Raw genomic sequence first — 25,063 nt, forward strand, 5'->3', positions numbered from 1 at the left:
TGAATAAATAGCTTTCCATTGATGTATGGTTTGTTAGGATAGGACAATATTTAGCCGAGATGCAGCTATTTGAAAATCTGGAATCTGAGGGTGAAAAAAAAAAATCTAAATATTGAGAAAATCATCTTTAAAGTTGTTCAAATGAAGTTCTTAGCCATGCATATTACTAATCAAACATTAAGTTTTGATATATTTACGGTAGGAAATGTACAAAATATCTTCATGGAACATGATCTTTACTTAATATCCTAATGATTTTTGACATAAAATAAAAATGTATAATTTTGACCCATACAATGTATTGTTGGCTATTGCTACAAATATACCCCAGCGACTTAACACTGCTTTTGTGCTGCAGGGTCACATACTATGTCATCTAGTTGCCATTGCCATTTTAACTATTTTTTATTAATTCCTAAAACTATAACTAAACTGAAAGTGAAAGAGAAGCGATGGAGTGAAGTGTGTGTGTTCAGGGGGTGTGAGCGGCGTCTCCGGTGAGGTTCAGGTGGTGGACTCTCCTCTCCTCAAACAGCAGATCGACGTGCAGCGACTCGCCATCAAGCAGCTGAAGAGTGAAAACTACAGACTGAAGGTCAGTGTGAGGCGCTACACACACACACACACACAGGTCCAGACTCTGACCTCTGACCTCTGACCCCGGCAGGCTGAGAAGATGCGAGCGCAGCTGTCGTCTCTGCTGCCGCTGCAGCCGGTGAACATGACGAAGGAGGCTCCCGCCGGATCTCTGTACCGCAGAACTGACCTGCTTCTGAACAGCCTGCTGAAGATGAGCGCCGGCCTCAGAGTCGTCGACATCAGCGGGAAAACCTCAGGTCTCAACAAGCAGCGCAGATCACTCCCAGTTCAACTAACCGCTGAAAACACAGTTTCATGCTGCTTTCATTTTCACATTGAGGGGATAATGGGACATTTATCTGAAGAATGCATGTCAGTTTCACCGTTTCCTCTGGCTTTTTGTCAGTCATATTTATTTTTCCTTTTTGGAATAATATATTAACAAAATGAATTACTCTCACTGCGCATCAAAAAAAGTGTGAATGTTCAGGAGTTTGGGGTTGGGAAGATTGTGTGTTTTTGAAAGAAGTCTCTTCTGCTCACCAAGGCTGTGTTTATTCACTCTCTCTCTCTCTCTCTCTCTCTGAAATTTTGTTTCTCTACAAAAAACATTCGTTTTCTCTCTTAAAAAATTTCTCTCATGAAAAATATTTTCTTTCACCCAAAAAAAACATTCTCTTAGAGAACTTTTATCTTCTAAAAAAACCTTTTCTCCTTAAAAATGTGAGAATTTTTTCTTTCTCTTTAAAAATGTTTTTCACTCCAAAAAAAAAAACGCATCTGAAGAGAAGTTTTTAAACTTGACAAAAAATTTTTTTTGGTTTGACTTTTTTAAAAACTTTATTGATGACAGAAAATTATTTTTTGATAAGGGAAAAAAGAAAAAAATTTTTTTTTTTGATAAGAAAAAAATATATGGAAGAGGATTAGGGCCAAGCAATAATAAAAAAAAAAAAAACATCTCGAGATTAAAGTCATTATAATGCAAGATTAAACTCGTTTTCAAGAAAAATGTTGAAATAAAATGTTGAGAATTAAATCATTAAATTTCGAGAATAAAGTCGTTGTGTTTCGAGAAAAATCATTAAATTTCGAGAATAAAGTCGTTGTGTTTCGAGAAAAATCATTAAATTTCGAGAAAAAAGTCGTTTCGAGAAAAAAAGTGGAAATTAAATGTTGAGAATAAACTCATTAAATTACGAGAATAAAGTGGAAATAAAATGCTGAGAATGAACACACTGGTGTAATGTTAATTTGATCTCGTTGGACAGTGTTAGCGAGCGTCTGCAGTGGCGCGGGTCACAGAGAGCGATGCTCGAGGATGAAGCATACGATGCGCTCGAATGGAGTTCAAATCTCTCTCTTCTTCATTTTTTCATCACATATCACTTCGGATGCTATTTACACTAAGTGAAAATGGTGATATATTCTATTTACACCAAGTGACAACAGCAGCATTTTTAGCGATGTGGTATTTATAGATGATATTTACACTAAGTGAATACAGCGATTCTATTTACGCTATGTAAAAGTAGCAGATCTTTGCAATAAGTCTAAATAGTAATTAGATGCTTTTTGTACTTATAAATAGTGACAGATACTATTTGCACCTCAGTATTGTTGTACATTAACAGGATGCAATAATAAAATAGTGTACATGATTTTATTAATTAAAAAATATTAAATAGACGCTGCCTTATTGGTGCAAAGCCCTCCCTATAGCCTACTAACCTAAACCTACCCAATTGTCCAGCGAGATCAAATTAACATTACACCAGTGTGTTCATTCTCAGCATTTTATTTCCACTTTATTCTCGTAATTTAATGAATTTATTCTCAACTTTTAATTTCCACTTTTTTTCTCGAAACAACTTTTTTTCGTAATTTAATGAGTTTATTCTCAGCATTTTATTTCCACTTTATTCTCGTAATTTAACGAGTTTCTTTCTCAAAACACAACTTTTTTTTCTCGTCATTTAATGAGTTTATTCTCAGCATTTTATTTCAACTTTATTCTCGTAATTTAAGTTTGTTTCTCGAAACACGACTTTTTTTCTCGTCATTTAATGAGTTTATTCTCAGCATTTTATTTCCATTTTATTCTCTTAATTTAACAAGTTTTTTTCTCGTCATTTAATGAGTTTATTCTCAGCATTTTATTTCCACTTTATTCTCTTAATTTAACAAGTTTTTTTCTCGTAATTTAATGAGTTTATTCTCAACATTTTATTTCAACTTTTTTTTCTCGAAATTTAATGAGTTTCTTTCTCGAAACACAACAACTTTTTTCTCGTAATTTATTGAGTTTAATCTGGCATTATAATTACTTTAATCTTGAGATGGTTTTATTTTTTTTATTATTGCTTGGCCCTAATCCTCTTCTGTAAAAAACATTTTTTGATGAGAAAAAAAATTGATGAATTTTTTTTATGAGAAAAAAACTTTTTTGATGGGAAAAAAAACTTTGTGAGGAAAAACATTTTATTGATGAGAGAGAATTATTATTATTTTTTTTTTATGTTAGAAACTTTTTTTTGAGAGGAAAAAAAAAAAAACAGAAGTATTTTGATCTTTCCAAAACTAATTAATTCTGCCCCGAGCTGAGCGGCGGTTGATGTGTGTGTAGTAATGTGTAATATCTGTGTGTTTGCAGCGAGTGCGAGCGCTCAGCTGCTGGAGCAGACGGCCAAGATGAAGTCTCTGAGCGACGTGCTGGATAAACTGAAGGTCAGTGTGACGTACAGTGTGTTCTGATGAAGTGCAGTGTGTTCTGGTGCTGTTTGACCGTGTGTTTGTGTCTCAGGCTGACGTGTCGCAGCACATCGTTTCGCAGCGGCCTGGAGCTCGTATGCCGTCGGACTTCGCCACGTTCCCCTCCGCCTCTTTCGTCAAGGTAAGAGCTGACAAACACATGATTTATTAGGCTTTGGAAGTCTGTGCATTAGTGAACGTGCAGACGTGTGTGTCTCAGGCCAAAGCGGAGCAGCAGAGCGGCTCGGTGCTGGTGGGGAAGGTGATGATTCCCTGCGCTCGCAGCGCGGAGCAGACACACCGCCTCGTCCTGTCGCAGCAGCAGCTGCAGCGCGTGCATCGCCTGCTCATGACGTAAACAATCCCGCGCTCTCAGGAAACATCCGGCGCCAAAGACAGCTGCTCGTCTTCTGAAAGCCATTCAACGCCTAAACACATCCATCACGTTTCTCACATGGGATAATACAGCAATTCTGACTCGGGTCTCACAATTCTGACTTTTTTTAGTATTGCGACGCAATCTCAGAATTAAAAAGATATAACGCAGAATTGCAAGATATAAACTCACAATTCTGACTTTTATGAAAATCTGAATTGCAAGAAAAGTTTATTTTGTGGTGAAAAACAAAAAAACTGAGAAACAATAAGAATTTCAAGATATACAATCAGTATTATGAAAAAAAAGTCAGAATTTTGAGATATAAACTCAATTGCAAGAAAGTAAGTCGGAATTCTGAGTTTATTGCAATTTTGACTTTTTTTTCTCATAAATCTGAGTTTACATTTTTGTGGGGGAAAACAAAACACACAATTGTGGGATGTAAACTCATAACTCGGAATTACGAAAAAACTTTCTTTTCTCCAAATTTAAGAGTTTAAATCTGGAAATTCTGAGAAATAAAATGTCAGAATGGCAAGATATAAACTCAGAATTAGGAGATATAAACTCACAATTGCGAGAAAAAAAGTTATTTTGTGTTGGAAACAAAAATTAGAATTGCGAGATATAAACTCAGGATTGCGAAAAAGGAAGTTATAATTTTGCTTGAGTTTACATCTCACAATTTTGACTTTTTTTGCGAGTTTATATCTTGCATTTCTGAGAATAAATTAAAAATTGCAAAACTGAGAGTTGTCTGAATTGTGAGAGAAAGTCATAAATGGGTTTTTGTTTTTATTATTCCGTGACGGAAACACACTTCCTTGTGTTTCAGAGGAACTCAAAAGGAGACGCTCTAAAGTTCTGCTTTTGTTTTTCACTGAAAACAATCACAGCATATGGATTTGCAAAGACATTTTCCTGTTGGTTGAAATATTCTTCTAACAGATTTTCTCAAAGCTGAACCCGTGCGGTCAAACAGCTTTAACTTTTAATTAGCTGATCTTTGTTAAACGGTTCGCCGATATCTTTGCTTCCATGCTTTGGTTTTCTAGTTCGTCTAATCGTTTGGTTGCACATTTCACACAACGAGACGTCAAGCTCCGTTTAGTCAGTTTTTGAGTACACTCGGTGAAGGAGGTTAAAGGGCTAACTGTACTAGTTCACATGAAAGGAAAGCACTAAGAGATCAGTAGGTTTAGATGATAATCGCCAGTAACTCACTCGTATATTAGCGCTTCATTAGATTCAAAGAACCAATCAATCAAGATCCACGACTATTAAAAGAAGAACATCTGTTTGACCGACACTCGTGATTTATGAGTCAGAAGCACACGTGTGTTTTCAGTCTCTGTTTTTCTAGATTTAACACCTTTTGCAAATGTGTATGACTCTTCTGATCCTCAGTACAATATGATCTCTGGTTGATTTGCATTTATTCTCTCGGATGGCTGGTTCAGTGTTTTAATCGTTTATGCATTTGACATGTTTCTCAATGGAAACAATTGCAATAAAGACGGAAAAAAAATTATTTTGTGCTTGACTTCATCCACTTGTATTAAAAAATAAATGCACATTGTCCTCTTTTGGAAGTCACTTTGGATAAAAGAGGGTTACTGTGAGTCTTAATTCTCCCTTCCACAAATGATATAGGTCTTAAACCAGAGCCGGAAGGCTTGAATTCATGAAGTCATGGCATTAATTGTTGCATGCACTTGAAAAAAATGAATATCTTCCGCAGTATGTTTGTCTTGTTTTCCAGTGCAAATATCTAAACATCTTTAAATCAGTACATTTACTGGAGACGCAAAATGAAGTGAGATTGTCTAAAACAAGAACAAATATCTGTCAAATGTGTTTGAAAACGTGTTCCCTTTGAATTACGTAGATTTTTCTGAGCCCACTGACAGACATAAACTCAATTCCTCATAAAACAAGACTTACCGTCTTAATATATTTTCATTTGAGTCTTTAGACATTTGCGCATTTTCTTAAAAAGTCTTAACTTTAACATCAGAAACCCTGCAAAGCATCTGCTAAACACATACATGTACAGGTGAAAAAGCCAGACGCTTCAGATTTAGTGTTTGAGGAAAAAAACAACTTTATTTTCCTTATTTTTGTAAATGATTAAAGTGCTTTTGATCGTATATGCGTTAGGTGCGCAACAGCATTTAAAACTACACAATTAACAAAAGCATTCTGAAGACGTTCATTGGTTCAAAGTGGTTAAAATCACAATAGCACGAGTGTAACAGTGTGTTAAGCAGATTTCTCAGATAAAGGCGCTGAAGAAATCGAGTTCTTCCTCTTCGGTGTCTGCATCGGCGCAGAATGGAGGAGGAAAGAACTGCTCCGGGTCCTCGATCCCCGTCACGGCATTAAAGTAGCTGAAAAACCAACATTAGCACTGTTAATTATTGCTAGGGTCAAAGAACAGATGCGTAAAAACACGTATTGTAGAATTAGCTTTTGTCCGTTTATTTTCATGCTGGTATCACGTATGAACAGTCACGTACGTCGTAACGACCCATCCAGACTTGGCCGTGTAGTAAAGCGTCGACACCGGGATGCATCCGAACTCTGTGACCGTGGCCAGATATTTACCTGGGAATTAAAAATAATGAACTAAATGCATGCAGTGATTTTAACTGTACGCAATGGGAACTTCTGTAGATGAAACATTAACAGCAGCAGGCAGTTGTAATAAAACTGGTAAACATGCAAATCAAACTGACGTCAAAAACTTGACATGACGTTGATTTGATGTAAACCGAAATTCAAACATGTTGGTCTATTTATTAAACCAATTTCAGTGTGATTTTTAATTTCAACTTCCAACTTTCAACACTGGAAGAGATTGCCGTCCAAACTGAACGTAAAATGAAGTTACAGCATCTTGATCAAGTATTGACTCATATTTGACGTCAAATTGATATCAAGGTGCCTGCTGGGTAATAAAACCAGGCATTGGTTAATTTGCATGAACATGGTTCTAAAAAGTTATGGTGATCTAAAATGTTGCATCATGTTTTATTAATGGAGAATCATCCTGCATCCTACAGAAATTGTATTTGTATTATTATTTGATATTATATATTTTATTGTATATTATTTTATTTTAAGTTTTTAAATGCATTTTAAATAATTTTTATTCCTTACATTTTATTTCTTATTTAAACTTATGATTAGTTTTCTCAGATAATGGAAAACATCTTAAATGCATCTTATAAATATATATATATATATTTTTTTCATTTTTTTAAATATATATTTTTTATTTTATTCCTTACTTTTTATTTCTTACTCAACTTTATGATTATTATTATTATTTGTGATCACTTTTATCACTAAATGTTGCATCTTGTTTAATTAATGATAAATCATTTTAAATGCATCCTGCATCCCACAGATGTTTTATTATTATTTATAATTTTAAATATGTTAAATACATTTAAAAAAAAATGTTCCTTACTTTATTTGTCTTATTTAACTTTATGATTGTTATTTTGAATCACTCAAGCACTTTGAATTACTATTGAGTATCATATGCCAGAATATATCAATAGAGTTGTCTAGCCTTAAATCCTCATTCATGAAACACGAGCAGAACTCATTTCTGTTGCTAGTTCTTTAAGCTGTTGCGGAGTTACGGTTAAATCCACATGGTGCTCACCTCCAGTCTCAGGTACGTCTCCCGTCCAGGTGTTGACCAGCAGACCTTCACCTGGCGCCGACGACCCTCCCAGAATCACCTGCGACAGCAGCGAGGCATTATGGGGAATGTGTGAGGGGTGGAAGTCTGCATGGAGAGGATTCTTCTGACACGTCCGGTTCTTGTAGTCGATGGTGTAGACCACAGCCTGAGGGAATCAGTGAATGAAGCATTAGAAACACACACATTCAGTGACATGACAGCATGCCTGAAACATATGGAAGCCCGTTTCTGCCACAAAATCATGCTTTGGTAAATCATAATTATGACTTTAAAAGTTATAGAAGATACTACGAAGATAAAAAGTCATAGTTATGACAAAATGTTAACTGTGAGATAAAAAGTCAATTGTGAAAAAAGTATTATTAGATAAGTCAAAATTATGACTTTAAAAGCCATAATTATGAGATGAAAATCAAAATTATGACAGTCAATTATGAGTTAAGTCGAAATTGACAAAAAGTTAATTCTGAGATACAATTAATTGTGTGATAAAAATTGAAACTATGACAAAAAAAAATCATAATTATTAGATTATAAAGTCAAAATTGTGACATAAAATGTCAATTATAAGATAAAGTCCAAATTATGATATAGGTCAGTTATGAGAAAAAAGTCTAAATTATTAAAAAAAATATTATGAGATAAAGCTGAAATTATGATCCAAGTCAATTATGAGACAAAATCCAAATTATGACAAAAAAGTTGAAATGAGTCAATTATGATAAAAGTTGAAATAATTACAAAAAGTAATAATTCTGAGATAAAATCAACATTATGACAGTCAATTATAAGATAACATTTTTTTTAAACTATGACAAAGTCATACTTATTACATTATAAAGACAAAATTGTCACATAAAATGTCAATTATGAGATATATGACATAGGTCAGTTATGAGACAAAGTCAAAATTATGACAGTCAATTAATTATGAGATAAAGTTGAAATTATGACATAAAAAGTTGAAATTATGACAAAAAGTCATACCGTATTGTCCCGAATATAAGACGATGTTTTTTTCTTGGAAATGATAAAAAGTCAAAATTATAACACAAAATTTTGGCCTTTAAAGTCAGAATTTCAACTTTTAAAGTCATAATTATGACTGTGTCATAATTTCAACTTTTTGTCATAATTTCAACTTTTAAAGTCTTAATTTCGACTTGTGTCGAATGAGATGAACATTTCCGGGTAACTTCATATCCGCTGATTGTTTGTAGAAAGATGGTTTCAGTTCAGTTAGCAGCTGGTGAATTTAGTAAATCATTGTTTGGATACTTTGACTTTTAATTGAGTAAATATTGTCAGAGAGCTCAGATTTTAACATCAGCACATTTTCTGAGTAGTTTTTACACTCTTGTTGCCTCATCCATTTTTTTTCTATGAATTTCAGTTAGCAAACAAACGACATGTTTTTGAATGCTGTTCTCTGTATATTAAAGCTGCATTGATGAGGACCTGGAGTAATTCACTTCTGTTCAGTTTCTGTTCCTGTAAGGCTGATATTTCAGGGGTTTGTGTTCGAACACTCGGTGTTTGTTCATGAGAAATAAAACGATAGTTCCACATGGAGTTTGTGCTTCACCTCTCGAAACAGGAACAGCATATTGGCATGGAATGATCTGCTCTGAACTTGACCAAACTCCCATAAACGGATGCGCTGGCCGATAGCATCATAGCGATATTTAGCAACCGCCCAGTCCTGCCCGTCTCGAGCGCTCTGAAACACACACAGCTATGTGTTTAAATATGCTATCAAATAATAAGAGGAAAATACCTACCAGACTAAACATTTGGAATCAGTAACATTTAAACAACAACAAGATAAATGACTACTTTTATTCATCGAGGACACATTAAACTGATTAAAAGTGACAGTAAAGACATTTATAATGTTACAAAATATTCTATTTCAAATAAATGCTGTTCTTCTGAACTTTCTGTTCATCTGTGAATCCTGAAAAATAAAATGTATCACGGTTTCCACAAAAATATTGAGCAGCACAACGTTTAACAGAGATTCACATAGAAAACAGCTGCTTTACATTCTAATAATATTTCATAATTTTTACTGTATTCTTGATCAAATTAATGCAGCCGTGGTGAGCAGAAGACTTAAAAAACATCTTCCACATTTTTGACAGGTGGTGTACATTTATATCTCTCATTCATATTCTAGAGTTGATGAACTGAACCAACCAGCTCCGAGATAAATTACAACAAACTTTTGAACAATCGCTCGATCAATAGGAGCTGAGAAAGACAAGTCTTCAGTTCTTTTGAAATGAACTGCTCATGAAGCTCAGTGAATGATATAATCAAATCAAACCGTGATGCAATAACTATAGACTTCAATTGAATATAATTGAATATTACATGTAAAATATGCAGAAATACAAATATAGAAGTGGTTTAAGAGTATAGACCAATTCTCAAGGCATCATGGGAGTGGATGGTCGTTCATTTAATGTCTAATATGTCATAATAAGTGAATGTGAATAATAACTCACCACGCTCATACTGCCAGACAGCAGCGCTGGAGTTCCTGTAACACAGACCACATGATTTACTTCATGCAAAACATTCATGAACACGCTTACAGTGCAAGCGCATGCAGCAGATCTGGATCTGCCTGTTTGTTTTTGCTTTATTAATAGCCAGGTCTGTTTTACTGGACGTGCACATTGTTTCTTGCATGTTGACTGTAATGAGAGATCAGATAACACGGTTCAAGAGACGTGCTTTAAATGCCTCAAAATGTTTCCATATTCTTGCACAATTATTATGCAGTATTCATAATTTATAAACTACTTTTTTATTCATGTCACACTGCAAAAAAAAAAAAACACTGCAAAAAGTTAGCTTGTTAAAATCACTGAATTTATTTTAATTCTAATTAAAGCACAAAAATGATTAAAAATAGTGACCAGCATCTACAAACACAATGTGTTATTCTTAAAAAAATTCAAATACATTTTAATTTAAAATCTTAATTACATGAATTTCAAAACTGTCTTAACGAACATCCAGTTATTATTGTTAACTAAAACCATTAAAAGAAAATACTTGAAATAAACCAAACATTAACCGACATATTTTAAAAACTTTCAGCTAGTTGCCAAGACAACATTTCTCATAAGCTAAAAATAAAAATTCATAAGAACTATATATACATATTTGAGAAAACTAATAAAAATTACATAAACAACAAAATTACTAAAAATTCACAATATTAATAAAAACTAGCATATTAATGATACTAAAATAACACTTGTCCACAAGAAACACATTCAACCCCACACTAAAAAATAAAACCGAACATTTTTTGGACATGTATTCTTCAAAGCATTTGAGTTCTGTGTAAACAGGTTGTTAAATAAATATAATAATCGCTCAGCAGCGTGCTATTATTGTTATTTTGTAACAGACAGCAGTTGAAGAGCTGCAGTAGAGACCTGCATCTGTAGTTTGACAGACTTACGGCATCGATGCGGTCTCTGTGCCGAGCATCTTCCAGTCAGAACCAGCAGCAGCAGCAGAGCCGAACACAAACCCAGCAGCAGCTTCATGTTCACCGCTCAGATGTGTGTGTGTGACCTTCAGCTGCTCTGCCTGCATTTAAAGCTCCTGACGGTAAACACATCCAGGACTTCCTTATTCACAGCACAGAGTTCACTCCACAATCCACTGCCTGCTTTTCTGTCGGCTCTCAGGAGAACATGACGTGTGGATCATAAGAGCTGAAAACAACACCAGCTCTGAGACCATCAATGACACATCAGTTTTAGAGATTCTAATGATTAAATTCAACATATTTATTACATATTCTCTGTGTTTACAACCCCAATCTGCTGTATCATTCTCCTCAGTCCTTAAACCAATGAATTTCCATAACTTTTCATTTGTGATTAATGCACTTTTAATTATTTATTTGTATTAGATTTTATAATTGTAATATTTTATATATGTATATGTGTGTGTGTGTGTGTGTGTCCCTGGAGCACAAAACCAGTCATAAGGGTCGATTTTTTAAAATTGAGATTTATTTATCATCTGAAAGCTGAAAAAAAAAAGCTTTCCATTGATGTATGGTTTGTTAGGATAGGACAATATTTGGCTGAGATACAACTATTTGAGCAAAGAAGTCTAAATATTGAGAAAATCATCTTTAAAGTTGTCCAAATGAAGTTCTTAGCAATGCATATTACTAATCAAAAATTAAGTTTTGATATATTTACGGTAGGAAATTTACAAAATATCTTCATGGAACATGATCTTTACTTAATATCCTAATGATTTTTGGCATAAAAGAAAAATTTATAATTTTGACCCATACAATGTATTGTTGGCTATTGCTACAAATATACCCCAGCGACTTAAGACTGCTTTTGTGCTGCAGGGTCACATATATATTACTCCTGCTCACTAAAAGTACTGATTCATCTACTAGATAAAAAGATAAATACAATCCATATAGAATATCATATAGAAGCTCCCAAGATCCTATCATATCATATATAAGCACTACAGACATTATAGACAGAGTTTATAGACATTACAGTATGACTATGTATTTTATAATTTTCACTTGACTTGACAACAGTAATCACAATTTTTAAGTTCTCTGATATTTCCATGACTGTCAGAAATATTGCTGTTTACTTTTATGTTGTTTACAATCAATCATCCTCTAAACTGATTCATTGTTTAGTGTGATTCTATGGCATATGTACTGTGCATGTTCTTCATAAAACAGCGAGAGTGCTTTGCACGGCCAGTCGGGTGAAAATAAGAGAAGTACACAGCGTGAATGAGGTTGAGTGTTTGTTTTGAAACTCTGGAATGGAGTTGAACTGGTTTCAGTCACATGATGCGGCCCCCGCATTAATGATGACACTATCATAAGACTCAGTCAGAATGTGACCCAGATATTTCACAATGTGGAACTGGATTTACTCAGTCCAAAGGTTCTTGTGGTTAGATAATGTGTTATTGATAATAGTCAGTTCCTCATTTCTCATATGAACATTGCTGTTTTACGACCTATAAATTTCTATAAATAAAACATTCAAGATTTTATAGTAACACATGTTATATTAGGGTAAATTCTAGGCCAGTTTTTGACATCAAGATGACTGTAAAAAGCCACATTATATTGTTACATGTATATATTATCTGATTAGTTTGAGTCCGGCAGCTCGACAGATCTCGTTACACTCGTCTCCATGCTGATGTCTGATGAAGTCGTTGATTCCGTTTTGTTGAAAGTTGCTAGATCTCGACTTCAAGAGCGAGTGAATCTGAGGGTCGGTCAGGTAGGTCAAGCCCTTCCCGTTGGCCGTTATCCATCCTGAGGAGACAATTAAAATAGGAAATTTGCTGGAACATTTTTCGAAACCTTTTTAGTTTTCTCAAAATGAGTTTTATCTCCACTTCAGCAGCACTCACATACACCAAACTTAGCAGTTTTATTCCTCTCTGTATTCTGATGATTTTTACTGAAGGGTTTGTTCATATGTCATGTGCCTGATTATATATAGCATTTTATTCCTAAAAACATGGTGAAAATGCATTTTTTTTTGTCTGTTTACAGTATTTTTGATTTATAGAGTGATAAAAAAATTCCCTTCTGGAAAAACCTTCATCCTTCATAGAGCAGCCCTTAATTAATCCTTCGTGGACAAATTTGGGCACGAATGTCTCACGTGTGATCCTTAATTATTTTTAAATAAATGTCAAAACACTATCTTCACTTAAGTAAAAACAATCAATTTATGCATTTCTTTTGTGATTTTTTTTGGTGTATTTTTTAGCTTATTTACCTATAAAATTACAAAATTGCTCCATTGACTCTCATGTAAAGTATGATTATTTTTTACTTAAGTAAAAATATTCATTCCAGTAAGTTGAAATGGCCAAAACTTCAAAATTGTGTATACTTCGGCGATATCTGGTGACATATGTTGGTGTAAAAATAGCAATTACATGAAATATCAAAGGCCACTAGATGGCTGTAGTTGGCCTACTTACTGGCTGCATATTCTGAAGTCTAAACCAATGTTGTAACAAACTGAACCTCTTACGTTTTAGATTTGATCACAAATTAAAATTTTAGATTTTTTTAAAGAACATTTGTGTTGGGTGAGACTATACAAAGATACCAAAATATGCTTACAGACAAATCTGACCATGCTATAAGGAAAAGTGGTTGATTGGCACATTTAAAAACAATTGCTGTTACTGGCTCATTCAATTCTTTGTTTGTACATGCGTGAGTGACTGTTTTTTATTTGACAAAATTTAAAACAAAAATCTGTTATAGGCTCATTTAATGCTTTGTTTATGGATGTGTGTGTTTGTGTGTGAGAGTGTTTGCCACATTGAGAATGTTGCATAGGCTCACTACTTCATTTATGTGTATGTATGATCTGCATTGTGTTGGATTTATTGATTTTTATTGGACAAATAAAGAAAAATTGCTCTGAATTATAATCTCAACCATTCATTTTTGACATTTTTTACAGAGGTTTTTTTTTCCCAAACACTTAACATTGTTGAAGCAAGTCCAACTTTTTTTTGTGTTCAGGTGGCAAACTTAAGATTTTTTAAGATCAAGAAGTCTTTTACCGCTCAGATTAAGGAAACCATTTTTATTTAAAAAAACAAACAAACAAAACAAAATAATTTTTGATTGATTAAAAGGAGAATAAGTTTGACCCTTGCTTTAGTCAGTATTCAGATTTATGTTCTGGAAATGTACGTAAACTAGCGCATATTTAATTAGATAATGCCTCAATCTGCATATTTAAACATAACATTTCAAAATGAGTTTTATCTCCACTTCAGCAGCACTTACAGACACCAAACTTAGCAGTTTTATTCCTCTCTATATTCTGAAGATTTTTACTGAGGGATTTGTTGATACATCATTCACATGAGTTTTTATAACATTTTATTCCTAAAAACATGGCGAAAATTTTGTTTTTTCCTGTCTGTTGACACTATTTTCTGATTTATGGAGTAATAAAAAGAGAAATCCCAAATCCCTTCGGTAAAATCCTTTAACTCTAATATGTCAACAAAATCAAACAAGAATTTTGAACCGGGCTTTAGATTCATGTTCTAGAAACGTATGCAAATGAGTGCTTATTTAATTAGAAAATTCCTCAAATTGCATAATTAATTTCAGAAAACTTGTAATATAAAAAATGTTTGCAATTCTTAATGTGAATATGTGATGTTTTTTAGTCAAATTGCCCTGTAATTTCAATCATGGCTTTATCACACCAAAACAAACGCTGAACAATGAAGATTTCTAAAGACGATGTGTTCTTTGTTAGTTGAGGATTGTTTTTTGAAAATTGTCTTGTTGACTTGTTGCTTTACAAAATGTGCTTATGGATCTACTGTGACATAAAATCTTGCAAACAATGCAAGTGAATTGAGACACGTTTGTCAATAAGACAAGATAATTCTTCTCAATTCTTTTTTTATGAACAAGTATGCTCAAGATCTCAGATCTCTCACCTTGCAGATCCACCACGACTTCCTGATGATTGGAGAACTCGTAGGCGAAATGACCAAAGGCGATGCCGTATTTAGTCGCGTCATGTTTCTTTTCAGTACCTCTTGCGTTGTTTGTGAGTTTTACAAATGTCCCAGACATGTACGGCTCTGCAGACAAGCAGGTTACAATGCGATCCTTCTCCAGAACCTGAAACAGATGTGTGAATACAACTGCATTAAAGTCTACAGTTTTGTTTTTAATGTTGGAAATACCTTAATCATAAACTTTGACGTAATAAGCCATATCCAAAATAAAAAAAAATAAAAAAATAAATAAACTATCCATATATAATATATACAATAATTAGTCATGTTCACTGATTTTTTCACTGTCTAAATACAGAAGTGGGTTTACAAATACAGGTGTTTTTAGATGTACACACATGCCATGCAGTGTTTTGATCAGGTTGATAAGCAATTAAAGTAGTGGATCTCACCAGCAGCACTTCAGACGGGATGAAGAAGATCTGGGTTGTGACGTTATTATCATACAGGCATTTATTAAACTCTGTAACGTAGTATTGTGCAGTCATCTGTCTCTCCACGTCATCAAGGTGCGAATGAAGCCCTTTAACTTTCAGGTATTCCTTTCCTACATAGCTGAAGATTGAATGAGTGCAAATGTGCATAGCATAATATTTCATAACATTTCCATCTATTATAGTGCAATCATGCATATGATCAGCTAAGGACAAGAGAGAAGGAAAACTTGTTTTCCTTGCTCACTATGACTATAGAATAACAATAACAACAACAACATTCTAAACAATATTTTTATTTTATTATTTAAATAATAAAAATTTAACAAACCAAATAAATATATTACTTTTGCAGTAACTTTGTGCTGTAAAATCAAAAATTAATATTCATTAATTATTATAATAATAATTTATTGTTGTTCTGTAAAATTTGTAGTTTTTTTTAATTATTATTTCTTTGCTTTAACATAGAGCTTTTATTTTGGCCAGAAAAAAAACAAGTGACCTAAAATCTTCTCTTCTGTTAACAACAGATTTAGAAACGATTCTTATTACAAATTTGGAAAGATAGCTGTGTGTTAATTTTGGACACTGGCAGAGATGCCAAGGGTTTCCTGCACACAGCCACTAGGTGGCGCCGCTAGCTCATGCAATGCTGTCGGAAGCAATGCATGAATGAAAAAAATGCATATTAAAGGCTTGTTATTGGAACACAATATGTTTTTTCCTCAGATTTACACAATGTGCATGGGTCATACTTTGTAGATCGGGAAATAAAATCTGTATCAATATGGAAAAAAAACACATCCCTAAGCAATGTTTTAATTCTTTTGACATGATTGTTAACTGATAAAACTAGTCCTACCTGTTAAGCAGTTGTTCCTGGTGCAGGTACTGCACCTCGATGGCTTGTCTCTGTTTGCCTTGGACACCCATCTGATTCCCAATGTAAACGCTGGTTTCAGAGCCTATCCAGACATCTGAGGCCTTTGAGTACTTCAGGACGATGCCATCTGCCAGATTAGATGAGGACATGTGCATCTGTTACAACCGTTCACCTCAATTTGCAGAAGAAACACCATGACACATCACTTACCGTAGGCCTTCTCCAGTTGTCTGAGATCCAGAGGCTTCAGCGGTTTGTTCGGCAGTCGCTCAACAAGGCAGCGTTGACAAACTCCAGCCAAAAGAGATCTGTAGTCACGCTCAGTCAGAACCTCACTTCCCATGATGCAGTTCTCGAAGCAGTCCTTGCACACTGGCGCGTTGTCTCCTGTAGACGAGGGTTTGGCGGGTTGATGCTTATCGGGTGTTGATAGATGCTCAAACCCCAGTTCCTCAAATGGGTCACTCTCGGTGGACGGTAGAGTGGTTCCTTGGCATTCTTGAATCTTGTCTGGGAACTGAAGATGCTGATCCGTCCTTTCTTTCTTGTGTATTAACTCAAGTCGTTCTACATTAGCGATGGGGCTTATGGAGAGTTTTTGCCATGAAGAATGTGATGCGGAGCTATCGCAGAGGGAAAACGAGGAAGTGCTTCCACCTTTGGTGCGGCCAACCTTTGCATCGTTATTGATTTCGTTGCTATCATGAGAGGGATCTATAACATCCTCCTCGGTTTGTATGTCACTCTGAGACTGTCCTGATACACGTTCCCATGAAGATCCACTGCTGAAGGAACTGGAAGACGTTCTTGGGGCCAGGTTCTTCTGATCGTCTCTCCATTGGATACTTGGCATTTCTGATGGGTTGTCCTCAACATCTTCAGTTGTGGCGAGCTCTTGCATCGCTTGGGATTGACATTGGTTTTCTTTATTGTTTCTAAAGGTGTTGGGAACGGATGGACTGACGCTACTTTGATTGCTCGGGTTTGCTTCTTGACTCCCATTGCTAAAGTCATCAACCACCTCATAAGATCCAGTGCTGCTTTGTTCATCGACAGTATGACAGCTTTGATCAACCAAAATCAATGATGATCCATTGCTAGATGGATTCTGCTTGGAGGAAAACAGACTTGAATGATCTGCTCCATGATCCGGCGCTTTCTGCATCTCCGTTGCGAGGACTTCTGTGTCCGTCTGAAAAGCCGTTATACATTGCGCATGAGTCGAGCACGAACCTCCTTGAACGCAATTCTCGAATGCCTCACAAACAGACTTGTGGTGCTTTCCGAAAACGTCCAATGCCTTCGCAAAATCGCTGAGCGTGAACAAAACAGGCCCGAACTGCATCGAATGGTAGCTGTCGGGAATAAAAGAGCGCGGATCAGAATTACGAAACGTTTCTACCTTCAACAGCAACTTAATCTGCTGTATCTTCGCCATGATCTCAGTACACAAAGTGGAGTCAGCTCTAGTGCAGTAGTCGACAAATAAAGTCATGGCTTCCCGACAGGCGCTCATCGCTGAGATGACCATCTCGGACGGGCCGGTCATCCATCTGTGAGTCGTGGCTAAGCAGTAAGCGGCTTTGAGGAACGTGTGCAACTCCAGCTTGCTGGTGACGACGTCTCCTGTCGTCTTTGTTAGCAAGCCGATCTCAAAGGCCTCCTTAGCCAAAACGAGGTACATCTGCTGATCCTCCACAGGGCATTTTTTTGAGAAACTGTAAGACAGTAAACAAATGCCCTGGGCGACCTGCAAAAGAGCATCAGGAGGGGGAAATAAAACCATAAATACAGTATAATAACAGGGTTTGTCAGTCTGATGAACAATCCTTATTGTTTAATGAAGGAATACAGTAATTCACATTTATGGAAGTCCATTTCTGCCACATGAAAAATACAATTCTTTGGTTAATCATAACTATAGCAGGAAAGTCAAACTTATGACATATTAAGTCAAAATTATGAAAACATTTTTTAAATAAAAGTCACAAATGAGATTAAAATCATAATTGTGGGACAAAAAGTAACATTTTAGTTTTAAGCAACAATTATGTCATTTTATCTCATTTCAAACTTTTATCTTATAATTATGACTTAGGGTGTACTTTGACTTTTTTCATAATTTCAACTTTTTGTCAATTTTGAATTTTTACTTTTTATCTCATAATTATGACTTATTATATCACAATTTTGAGGTTTATCTCTAGTTTACTTTTTATCTCATAATTATGACTTATTATATCATAATTTTGAGGTTTATCTCAATCTCAAATTTCCCCTCCAATTTTTACATTATCTCATAATTTTGACTTTTTGTCATAAATCTGACTTTCTGTCAACGTTGACGTTTTATCTCATAGTTGACTTTTTATCTCATAATTATGACTTATTATATCATAATTTTGAGGTTTATCTCATAATCTCAACTCCCCACAATTTTTACTTTATCTCATAATTTTGATTTTTTATGTCATAATTTTTACTTTCTGTCCACTTTGACTTTTTATCTCATAATCTCATAACTTAATAAGTCATAATTGTCTTTTTATCTCATTTTTATAAAGTCATATAAGACCTACCTCATACTTATGACTTTTGTTTTTTTTTGTTAAAAAAATTATATAAGTGAATATAAAAAAATAAAATGTGTATTAGCATTTAAAAATCATAAATAAAGATTTAAATAGGGTACAAAACTGTGTCTTCATTTCTTCATTTAGCCAAACTAAATCTTATATGAGCAGTTATATTATGTAACATTTTTTTTTACCATTTAATAAGGTTTGCACTTTTGCAACCCTGTTACCAAAGATGGGAAATTTATGTTCACATGACTGCAGTCACTACAGAAAAATGAGTGCATGTAATGCTTTACAAAAAAGGACACCAAATGACCTATTTATGGAATGAGCCAAAAGAAAATATGATTCTGTTTATTCTCAAAAACTCACCACATTGGTCAGAACGTACAGAGATCCATACTGACTGAACACAACCGCCATTTTGGCCGCTCGCGCCGCGGACAGCAGACGATGGCGACTCTCTCCTAGAAAACTCTGGAAGAGGGGAAAAGAGTGTCCAATAACAAGCTCAACAGGCGAACAACTGATTTAGGACATTTTAGACTGTACTACCAAGTCAATATGAAGCTTTTTCTGAAGCGCAGCGAAGTCTCGGTCATTCATGGAGGTCAGTATGTTTGCCAGGAGCCCGAGAGACGTTCCAATACCCTGAAAACAACAACAACTGATTCAGAATCAAGAGTGATTTTCACACACTACAACTCCAGACCAAAGGAGTGATAGAGGTCGAGTTTCATTGTAAGAGTGTGTACTGTAGTCCAGACCTTTTTATCAGGTTGTGGAAGAGCGTAAAAGCCAATCAGAGACGCCCATATGAGTTCAGCAGCCTCAAGCCACAGACCTAATAAACACAAACATGCTACATTATACATTTATAATAACAGACACGTTTAGCCCTCGGATGATGACCAGATGATCCAAACATATAATGCAATGCAATCCAATGCTGACTGAGAGCTGAAGAAATAAAGGCTCCTCAGAAGATGTGAGATGTTCTGGAGGCTTGTGAAGATCATTCCTCCGCTGAGGAACAGTGAAAGTAAAGCTTCTGGAAACAAACGCTCCTCAAAAGATCCTGAGGATCAGATTTGAGACTCTAAAACATGATTGATGGAGAATCAAGTAAAGCTGAGCTGCTTCAGTCCAGTAAGTGTTCATCTGGAGATATTACTGCAGTTATTCTGACGCTTACTTGATCAAAACCAGTCAAGATCCAGCTACAGTTACACTAAAAGAGCTCTGACTGGATAAAACACTCTAAACGATCAATCAGAGACAGAAGGCATGGAGGAGATCGAGTGTGAAACAGGTTTACAGCAAAGCTTTGATGATTTAGGGCTTTAGAAATGTGCGTTTAAAGTTCTCTAAATCCACACATCTCACCGAGCGTCTGCAGCACTTGTCCTCGCACCTGAAGACTGACGGCTTGCACTAGCGTCTGATCGCTGGCCTTCTGATACGTCCACGAGCCTGAATCACAATTAACCAGAAACAGCATGCTGCATTTTCACAGCAGAGACTGGCAAATGAGCTGAAATATGAGTGAAAGTACCTGTTGAAGCATTATTATTGATCAGACTGCTGAGAATGAACTCTGCTTTCTGCAGTTTACCTGCATCACAACAAAACCAAAGAGTCACGTTATGGATCAGTTTAGAGCTGAAACACACACACACACAGAGTGAAGAGCTCACCGGTGTTCAGATAGACTCGAGCCTGTCTGATGATGACCTGAGGGGCGATGGGAACGTCCGGATAACGTTTGTGCAACGCTTTAGCAATCTTCAACAGCACATGAGAGCCGTCCATCCAGTACAGAAGACGGTCGACCAGGAAAACCACTGCGACCGCCCACTCCGGCTCATCGGCGGCGATGCTGTCTCTGAGAAACACCTGAAATCACAGCAGCCTTCAGATCACCGATTCAGCTCCGTTCGGCTGCCGTAACCCACGGTCTGATCGTTACCAGTAACTGCGGCAGATGTTTTCTGATGAGATCCGAAGAGTTCATTTTGTCCTCAGACGTCACGGATTGTTTGTACTGCCATTTCTCCTCAACGAACGGCCACTTTCCGTCAGCGGCCTCCTGGAGGAGCGTGTTTAGATCATCCGGAAACGACCCTGAGAGTCAGAGGTCAAGACTTTAATAGGAATACTGGACACTGCATGTCTTTCTTGGCTCATACAGTGAAAGTCAATGGGGTCCAATGTTGTTTGGACCCTACGATTTTGGGAGAAACACCCAGCTAATAACAATATGTTCTTGGAACGCTTTGCTAATGTTCCCATTGAGTTATTTCTGAATGTTCTTGGTTGTGTGAATTTTGTAACATTTTCCAAACATTATGCGAATGCTACTTTCGAATGTTCTTTGAACCATCTGTAACAAGTAGTCAGTAGTAACATTTAAAAAAAACATTAGACGAACATTCCAAATGAAATGTTTCTGAAAAACGTTCCAAAATACAATGCATGAATAACGTTTTCGTTATTAAAGCCCAGTAACTCTGAACCAACATTTGATTGGCATTACTAGTAGAACTGGAATGAGCGTTTGTTCATAACTTTAAGAGAACCTTGTCAGAACGTTCCCAATCGCAGTGTTGCCCAGTGAAGTACACTTCATTTTTCAAGCACATGAACTCACATGTTTGTTTTCCACACAGAAAGCATGCCATTGTTATCATACTAAATTGTGTATTCAAGAATTGAAAGGAATACGTATAAATGAAAACCCTTCCTTTTAAATAAATACCACTTGCATTGTATTATCTAACGCAAGCATTCATTTCTAAGTGGATAAAGTGTGTAAATATTTGTTGGGCTGCTGTATAAACACTTATTTTGAAGTAGGAAGTAAGCAATTTTCTGATTCTAGGCAAGAAGCGCAGTAAACGCTAAAACTATATGTGCTGCAAACCAGTGTGTTTATGACTATGATAATAAGTCACTGCCGTTGCTAAGGAATTCACATGCACATAAAGTAGCTTTGTTGACAAGTTTGGGTGAAGATATAGTACTTTAAGTGCCCTGTAGTTTTTGTAGCAAAAATAAACTGCTGCGGTAAAAGCGAGGTGCCATGCAAAATGTGTAATTGCAACACTCATTAGTGTAGTAAAGAGTCCAGATGCTTATTCAAAAATGTAGTGAAGTAGAGAGTAAAAGTTGCTAATATTTTTGAAAACTACAGAGTATCCAACAAGATACTGGAGTACAGTGATTAATTGCATTTACTCAAATGCTTTACACCTCTGTTTGCAACATCAACCAGCATAACAGACTGTTTCTGTAGTTAAAATAACTGGAAGCAACCACACCGAAAGTCTCGCACAACGCGTCTGTAGCGCTGCGTGCGTCATTACCGCGGCGGAGCGTCTGCGTGTCTCCCTTCGGTCCGCTGACAGCGCGCCGCAGACACTCCAGCAGCAACAGCGACACCTCCTGGCCGCTCATGCTTTAGGCTACCTGCCCAAATCAGAACTACAGCATACACATTCATTTATTTTCACACAGACATGTCTCACAATACTAGTTTCCAATCAAATATACTCAAAATATTTGACAATTTTTTTTAAAACGTATTATTTTCTAACCTGTTTTAAACTGTCAAACAACATTACATTACAAATAACGTGAAAACAAATAAAAATATATTTTTATTTTAAAAAAATTAAACGATTTTTAAAAACATAAACAACTCAAATGTACGGGTAATAAACGAGTAATATAAAATAAAAGCGTTTTTACCTTAATTATGAAAGCCAGACTAGTGCTTTGAGGCTCAGAGTAAAACTCACCACAACAAAACGGGAATTCCCATAAACCCGTCCTCGCTGTTAGAGTCGGCCGATTATTGAGATACAGTTACCTTATTTAAACTTATCATCTACTAAAATATGTTTGTAAACTTTGTTTATTTGTTGATGTGAATAAGTTACAATGATACTATCGGACCTGCTTCATGTTGCTTTCGCTTCCGTGTCACGTGTCCGTCCGTCTCAGCCAATCACAGCGTCGCATGAGTGAAACGCCACAACACGAACACAAACAACGCGGATCTAAAATACCATGCAAAAGATTAATGTTCATAATGTAACAGGTTAATAAACATTTTAAATTATTAACACTCAGAAAACATGGTTACACTCCGGCTGAGAAAAATAATAGGTGTAATATTAAACTCAATCAACAGGTGCTCCGTGGCGCAATGGATAGCGCATTGGACTTCTAGGCAAATCTAGCGATGTGATTCAAAGGTTGTGGGTTCGAGTCCCACCGGAGTCGATGTTTTTATTTATAAAACAGTAGGTTCTTGACGCAATGACATACAACTTATATATATATCCTCCTGAGACCCAGCTATGGAGTTTTTGCCTCTGTAGTGGACATTATATTTTAGTGAATTTCTCTCTGTGCTTAAAGGGAAAACCAGTTTATGGAATTTTGACACACATATTGCATAAAGCAAAATAGTATATCAAATCATTTTGTTATGTATTTTATAACATAGTTGAGAACCACCCTTAAACAAAGTTAGTTATAAAAAAATCCTGAAACCTAAAAATTGATTGGTGATTTTAAAAAAATTCCCATTGTTTTTGCCTTTTCATGTCTATTCTTGTCATTTTATTTTTAGAAAAACTGAGTCCTGGTGTCCTCTACAGAGGACATAGCATAACATATGAATAAAATATAATTTTTCAAAAATGTTATTTTACCATTTTTTTCTTATGCTCTAAACAATGTAATGACATGAAAAAATACTTTATTTCTGGTTCTCAGGAGGATATATATATATATAATAAAATAAAAAGACAATAGTAACTAAATAAAACACTTTGAGAATAAATTTGTTTCTATCTAATCAGTTTTCTGACAAAAACAATGACAAATTCTTATGAACTGCTTTATGATTACCTTGCACTGAAATCAGTTTTATTAGTATATGCAAAATGTAAAATTAAAGGCATTAATAAAACTACACTATTGCACTGTATTGAAGGAATTCATTGATTGATCAAAGACTAAACATTAAGAGTTAAAAGGAAATGAATAATAATAATAACAACAATGTAACTAAACTAGTTCATTTATAATATAAATATAATACAGCTTGATTGATATGTGTTAGTAAATATATTGCAGATTCAAGCTCAAATGAATCTTCATCCTGAACGACTGTCAATGAAAACATGACTCTCCATGCAAATAACTCCTTTCTTTGATTTTTTTAGTATTGACAGCATCATTAGCTTAACAAATGCATGAACATGCAAACACGAGTGTGTTTGTGTGTGTTTGCCATAGTTACGACTGCAGTAAAAACTCCACTGGTTAATAAAACATCATCTGATCTGCTAAACAGCATTACATAAACCCAGAGCACATTTGTCACTGTCTGCTTTACATAATATGAATGAACTAAACAAATAAAGAGGAGAGTTCAGTCAGCATTTACTCATCCTCATGTAAACTGGACAAAAAAAAAGCATCATAAAGTGATACCAGTATGAAATTTTATACTGATTTAAAGGAGAAAACGCTGAAACATACTTCACAACAACAGTTCATATAATAATATCCTAACAAACAGAATAGCCTTAAACAATGTATAGTTGGCTAAACTACATCTTACATGGTATGCAGGCAGCAAACTAATTTCATTTCCAGTTTAATTTGAATCGTAGTTTAAATAAAAAATAAAATTTAAAGCTTGGAATCAAAAGATGTATTACCGCAGTTGCATTTTCAGGAGTAACAGCATTAATGAGTAGAGCAAGGTGCAAGCAATGCCAGAATCATGCGCTCGATCTCAGATAATGCACGACTAAAAACAAACATGTGTATGTTAAATGCAATGCAAGTTGCTTTAGATGAAAGTAAGGAGGTCAACTGAGGCAGAGCATAAACTGCTTTCAGTTATTATTCAATGAACTCTGGACTACATATATATATATATATGTACTGAGAGACTGTGCAGTGGAACTCACTGATGTCTTCACAGACATTTTCAACATCTCGCTAAGCCAGGCTGTTGTCCCCACATGCTTCAAAGCTACCACCATCATTCCAGTCCCAAAGAAGTTGTCTCCATCCAGCTTCAATGACTACCGTCCAGTTGCA

The 25,063-nt window shown here is 35.4% G+C and overlaps 3 protein-coding genes and 1 non-coding gene across 13 annotated transcripts in view; 2 read left to right on the forward strand and 2 right to left on the reverse strand.

Annotated features, from left to right (window-relative positions):
- The window catches only part of dctn1a (dynactin 1a), a 38,162-nt gene extending 34,272 nt beyond the window's left edge, over window positions 1–3,890 (forward strand). For all 4 annotated transcript variants that reach the window (XM_016562679.1, XM_016562680.1, XM_016562681.1 and 1 more), the window contains 5 exons: window positions 477–595; window positions 668–836; window positions 3,233–3,306; window positions 3,383–3,472; window positions 3,551–3,890. In XM_016562679.1, the coding sequence (XP_016418165.1) occupies window positions 477–595; window positions 668–836; window positions 3,233–3,306; window positions 3,383–3,472; window positions 3,551–3,688 (590 nt within the window). In that variant the 3' untranslated portion in view covers window positions 3,689–3,890. The remainder of the gene's footprint in view (window positions 1–476; window positions 596–667; window positions 837–3,232; window positions 3,307–3,382; window positions 3,473–3,550) is intronic.
- A 1,905-nt stretch (window positions 3,891–5,795) lies between these two features.
- epdl1 (ependymin-like 1) lies at window positions 5,796–11,077 on the reverse strand. Its single transcript, XM_016562684.1, has 6 exons — window positions 10,909–11,077; window positions 9,938–9,972; window positions 9,013–9,147; window positions 7,386–7,572; window positions 6,229–6,316; window positions 5,796–6,099 (listed from the first exon to the last, which is right to left on the reverse strand). Exons 1-6 carry the CDS (start codon window positions 10,994–10,996, stop codon window positions 5,985–5,987), a joined length of 648 nt encoding a protein of 215 aa, XP_016418170.1. The 5' UTR covers window positions 10,997–11,077; the 3' UTR covers window positions 5,796–5,984.
- Window positions 11,078–11,780: 703 nt separating this feature from the next.
- On the reverse strand, window positions 11,781–22,920 carry alpk1 (alpha-kinase 1). Of its 7 annotated transcripts, none has more exons than XM_016562689.1 (15): window positions 22,765–22,920; window positions 22,688–22,732; window positions 22,303–22,405; window positions 20,907–21,061; window positions 20,635–20,833; window positions 20,493–20,552; window positions 20,324–20,410; window positions 19,705–19,781; window positions 19,493–19,588; window positions 19,310–19,414; window positions 16,569–18,108; window positions 16,338–16,485; window positions 15,431–15,593; window positions 14,955–15,141; window positions 11,781–12,777 (listed from the first exon to the last, which is right to left on the reverse strand). In XM_016562689.1, the coding sequence occupies exons 3-15, from the start codon at window positions 22,391–22,393 to the stop codon at window positions 12,599–12,601; spliced, it is 3,087 nt and encodes a 1,028-aa protein (XP_016418175.1). In that variant the 5' UTR covers window positions 22,394–22,405; window positions 22,688–22,732; window positions 22,765–22,920; the 3' UTR covers window positions 11,781–12,598. The 7 variants fall into 7 exon arrangements, with proteins under 7 accessions (XP_016418175.1, XP_016418173.1, XP_016418177.1 ...); XM_016562687.1 differs by having other exon boundaries at window positions 22,303–22,420; XM_016562691.1 differs by lacking the exon at window positions 22,688–22,732 and having other exon boundaries at window positions 22,303–22,401; window positions 22,738–22,920.
- A 213-nt stretch (window positions 22,921–23,133) lies between these two features.
- trnar-ucu (transfer RNA arginine (anticodon UCU)) lies at window positions 23,134–23,224 on the forward strand. The gene is given in 2 exon segments: window positions 23,134–23,170; window positions 23,189–23,224. It is a non-coding gene; the product is annotated as a tRNA-Arg (tRNA).
- Window positions 23,225–25,063: the final 1,839 nt, after the last annotated feature.

The sequence above is a fragment of the Sinocyclocheilus rhinocerous genome, unplaced genomic scaffold (genome assembly GCF_001515625.1).
Source record: "Sinocyclocheilus rhinocerous isolate Xijiao unplaced genomic scaffold, SAMN03320098_v1.1 scaffold3243, whole genome shotgun sequence".
Classification (NCBI taxonomy): domain Eukaryota; kingdom Metazoa; phylum Chordata; class Actinopteri; order Cypriniformes; family Cyprinidae; genus Sinocyclocheilus; species Sinocyclocheilus rhinocerous.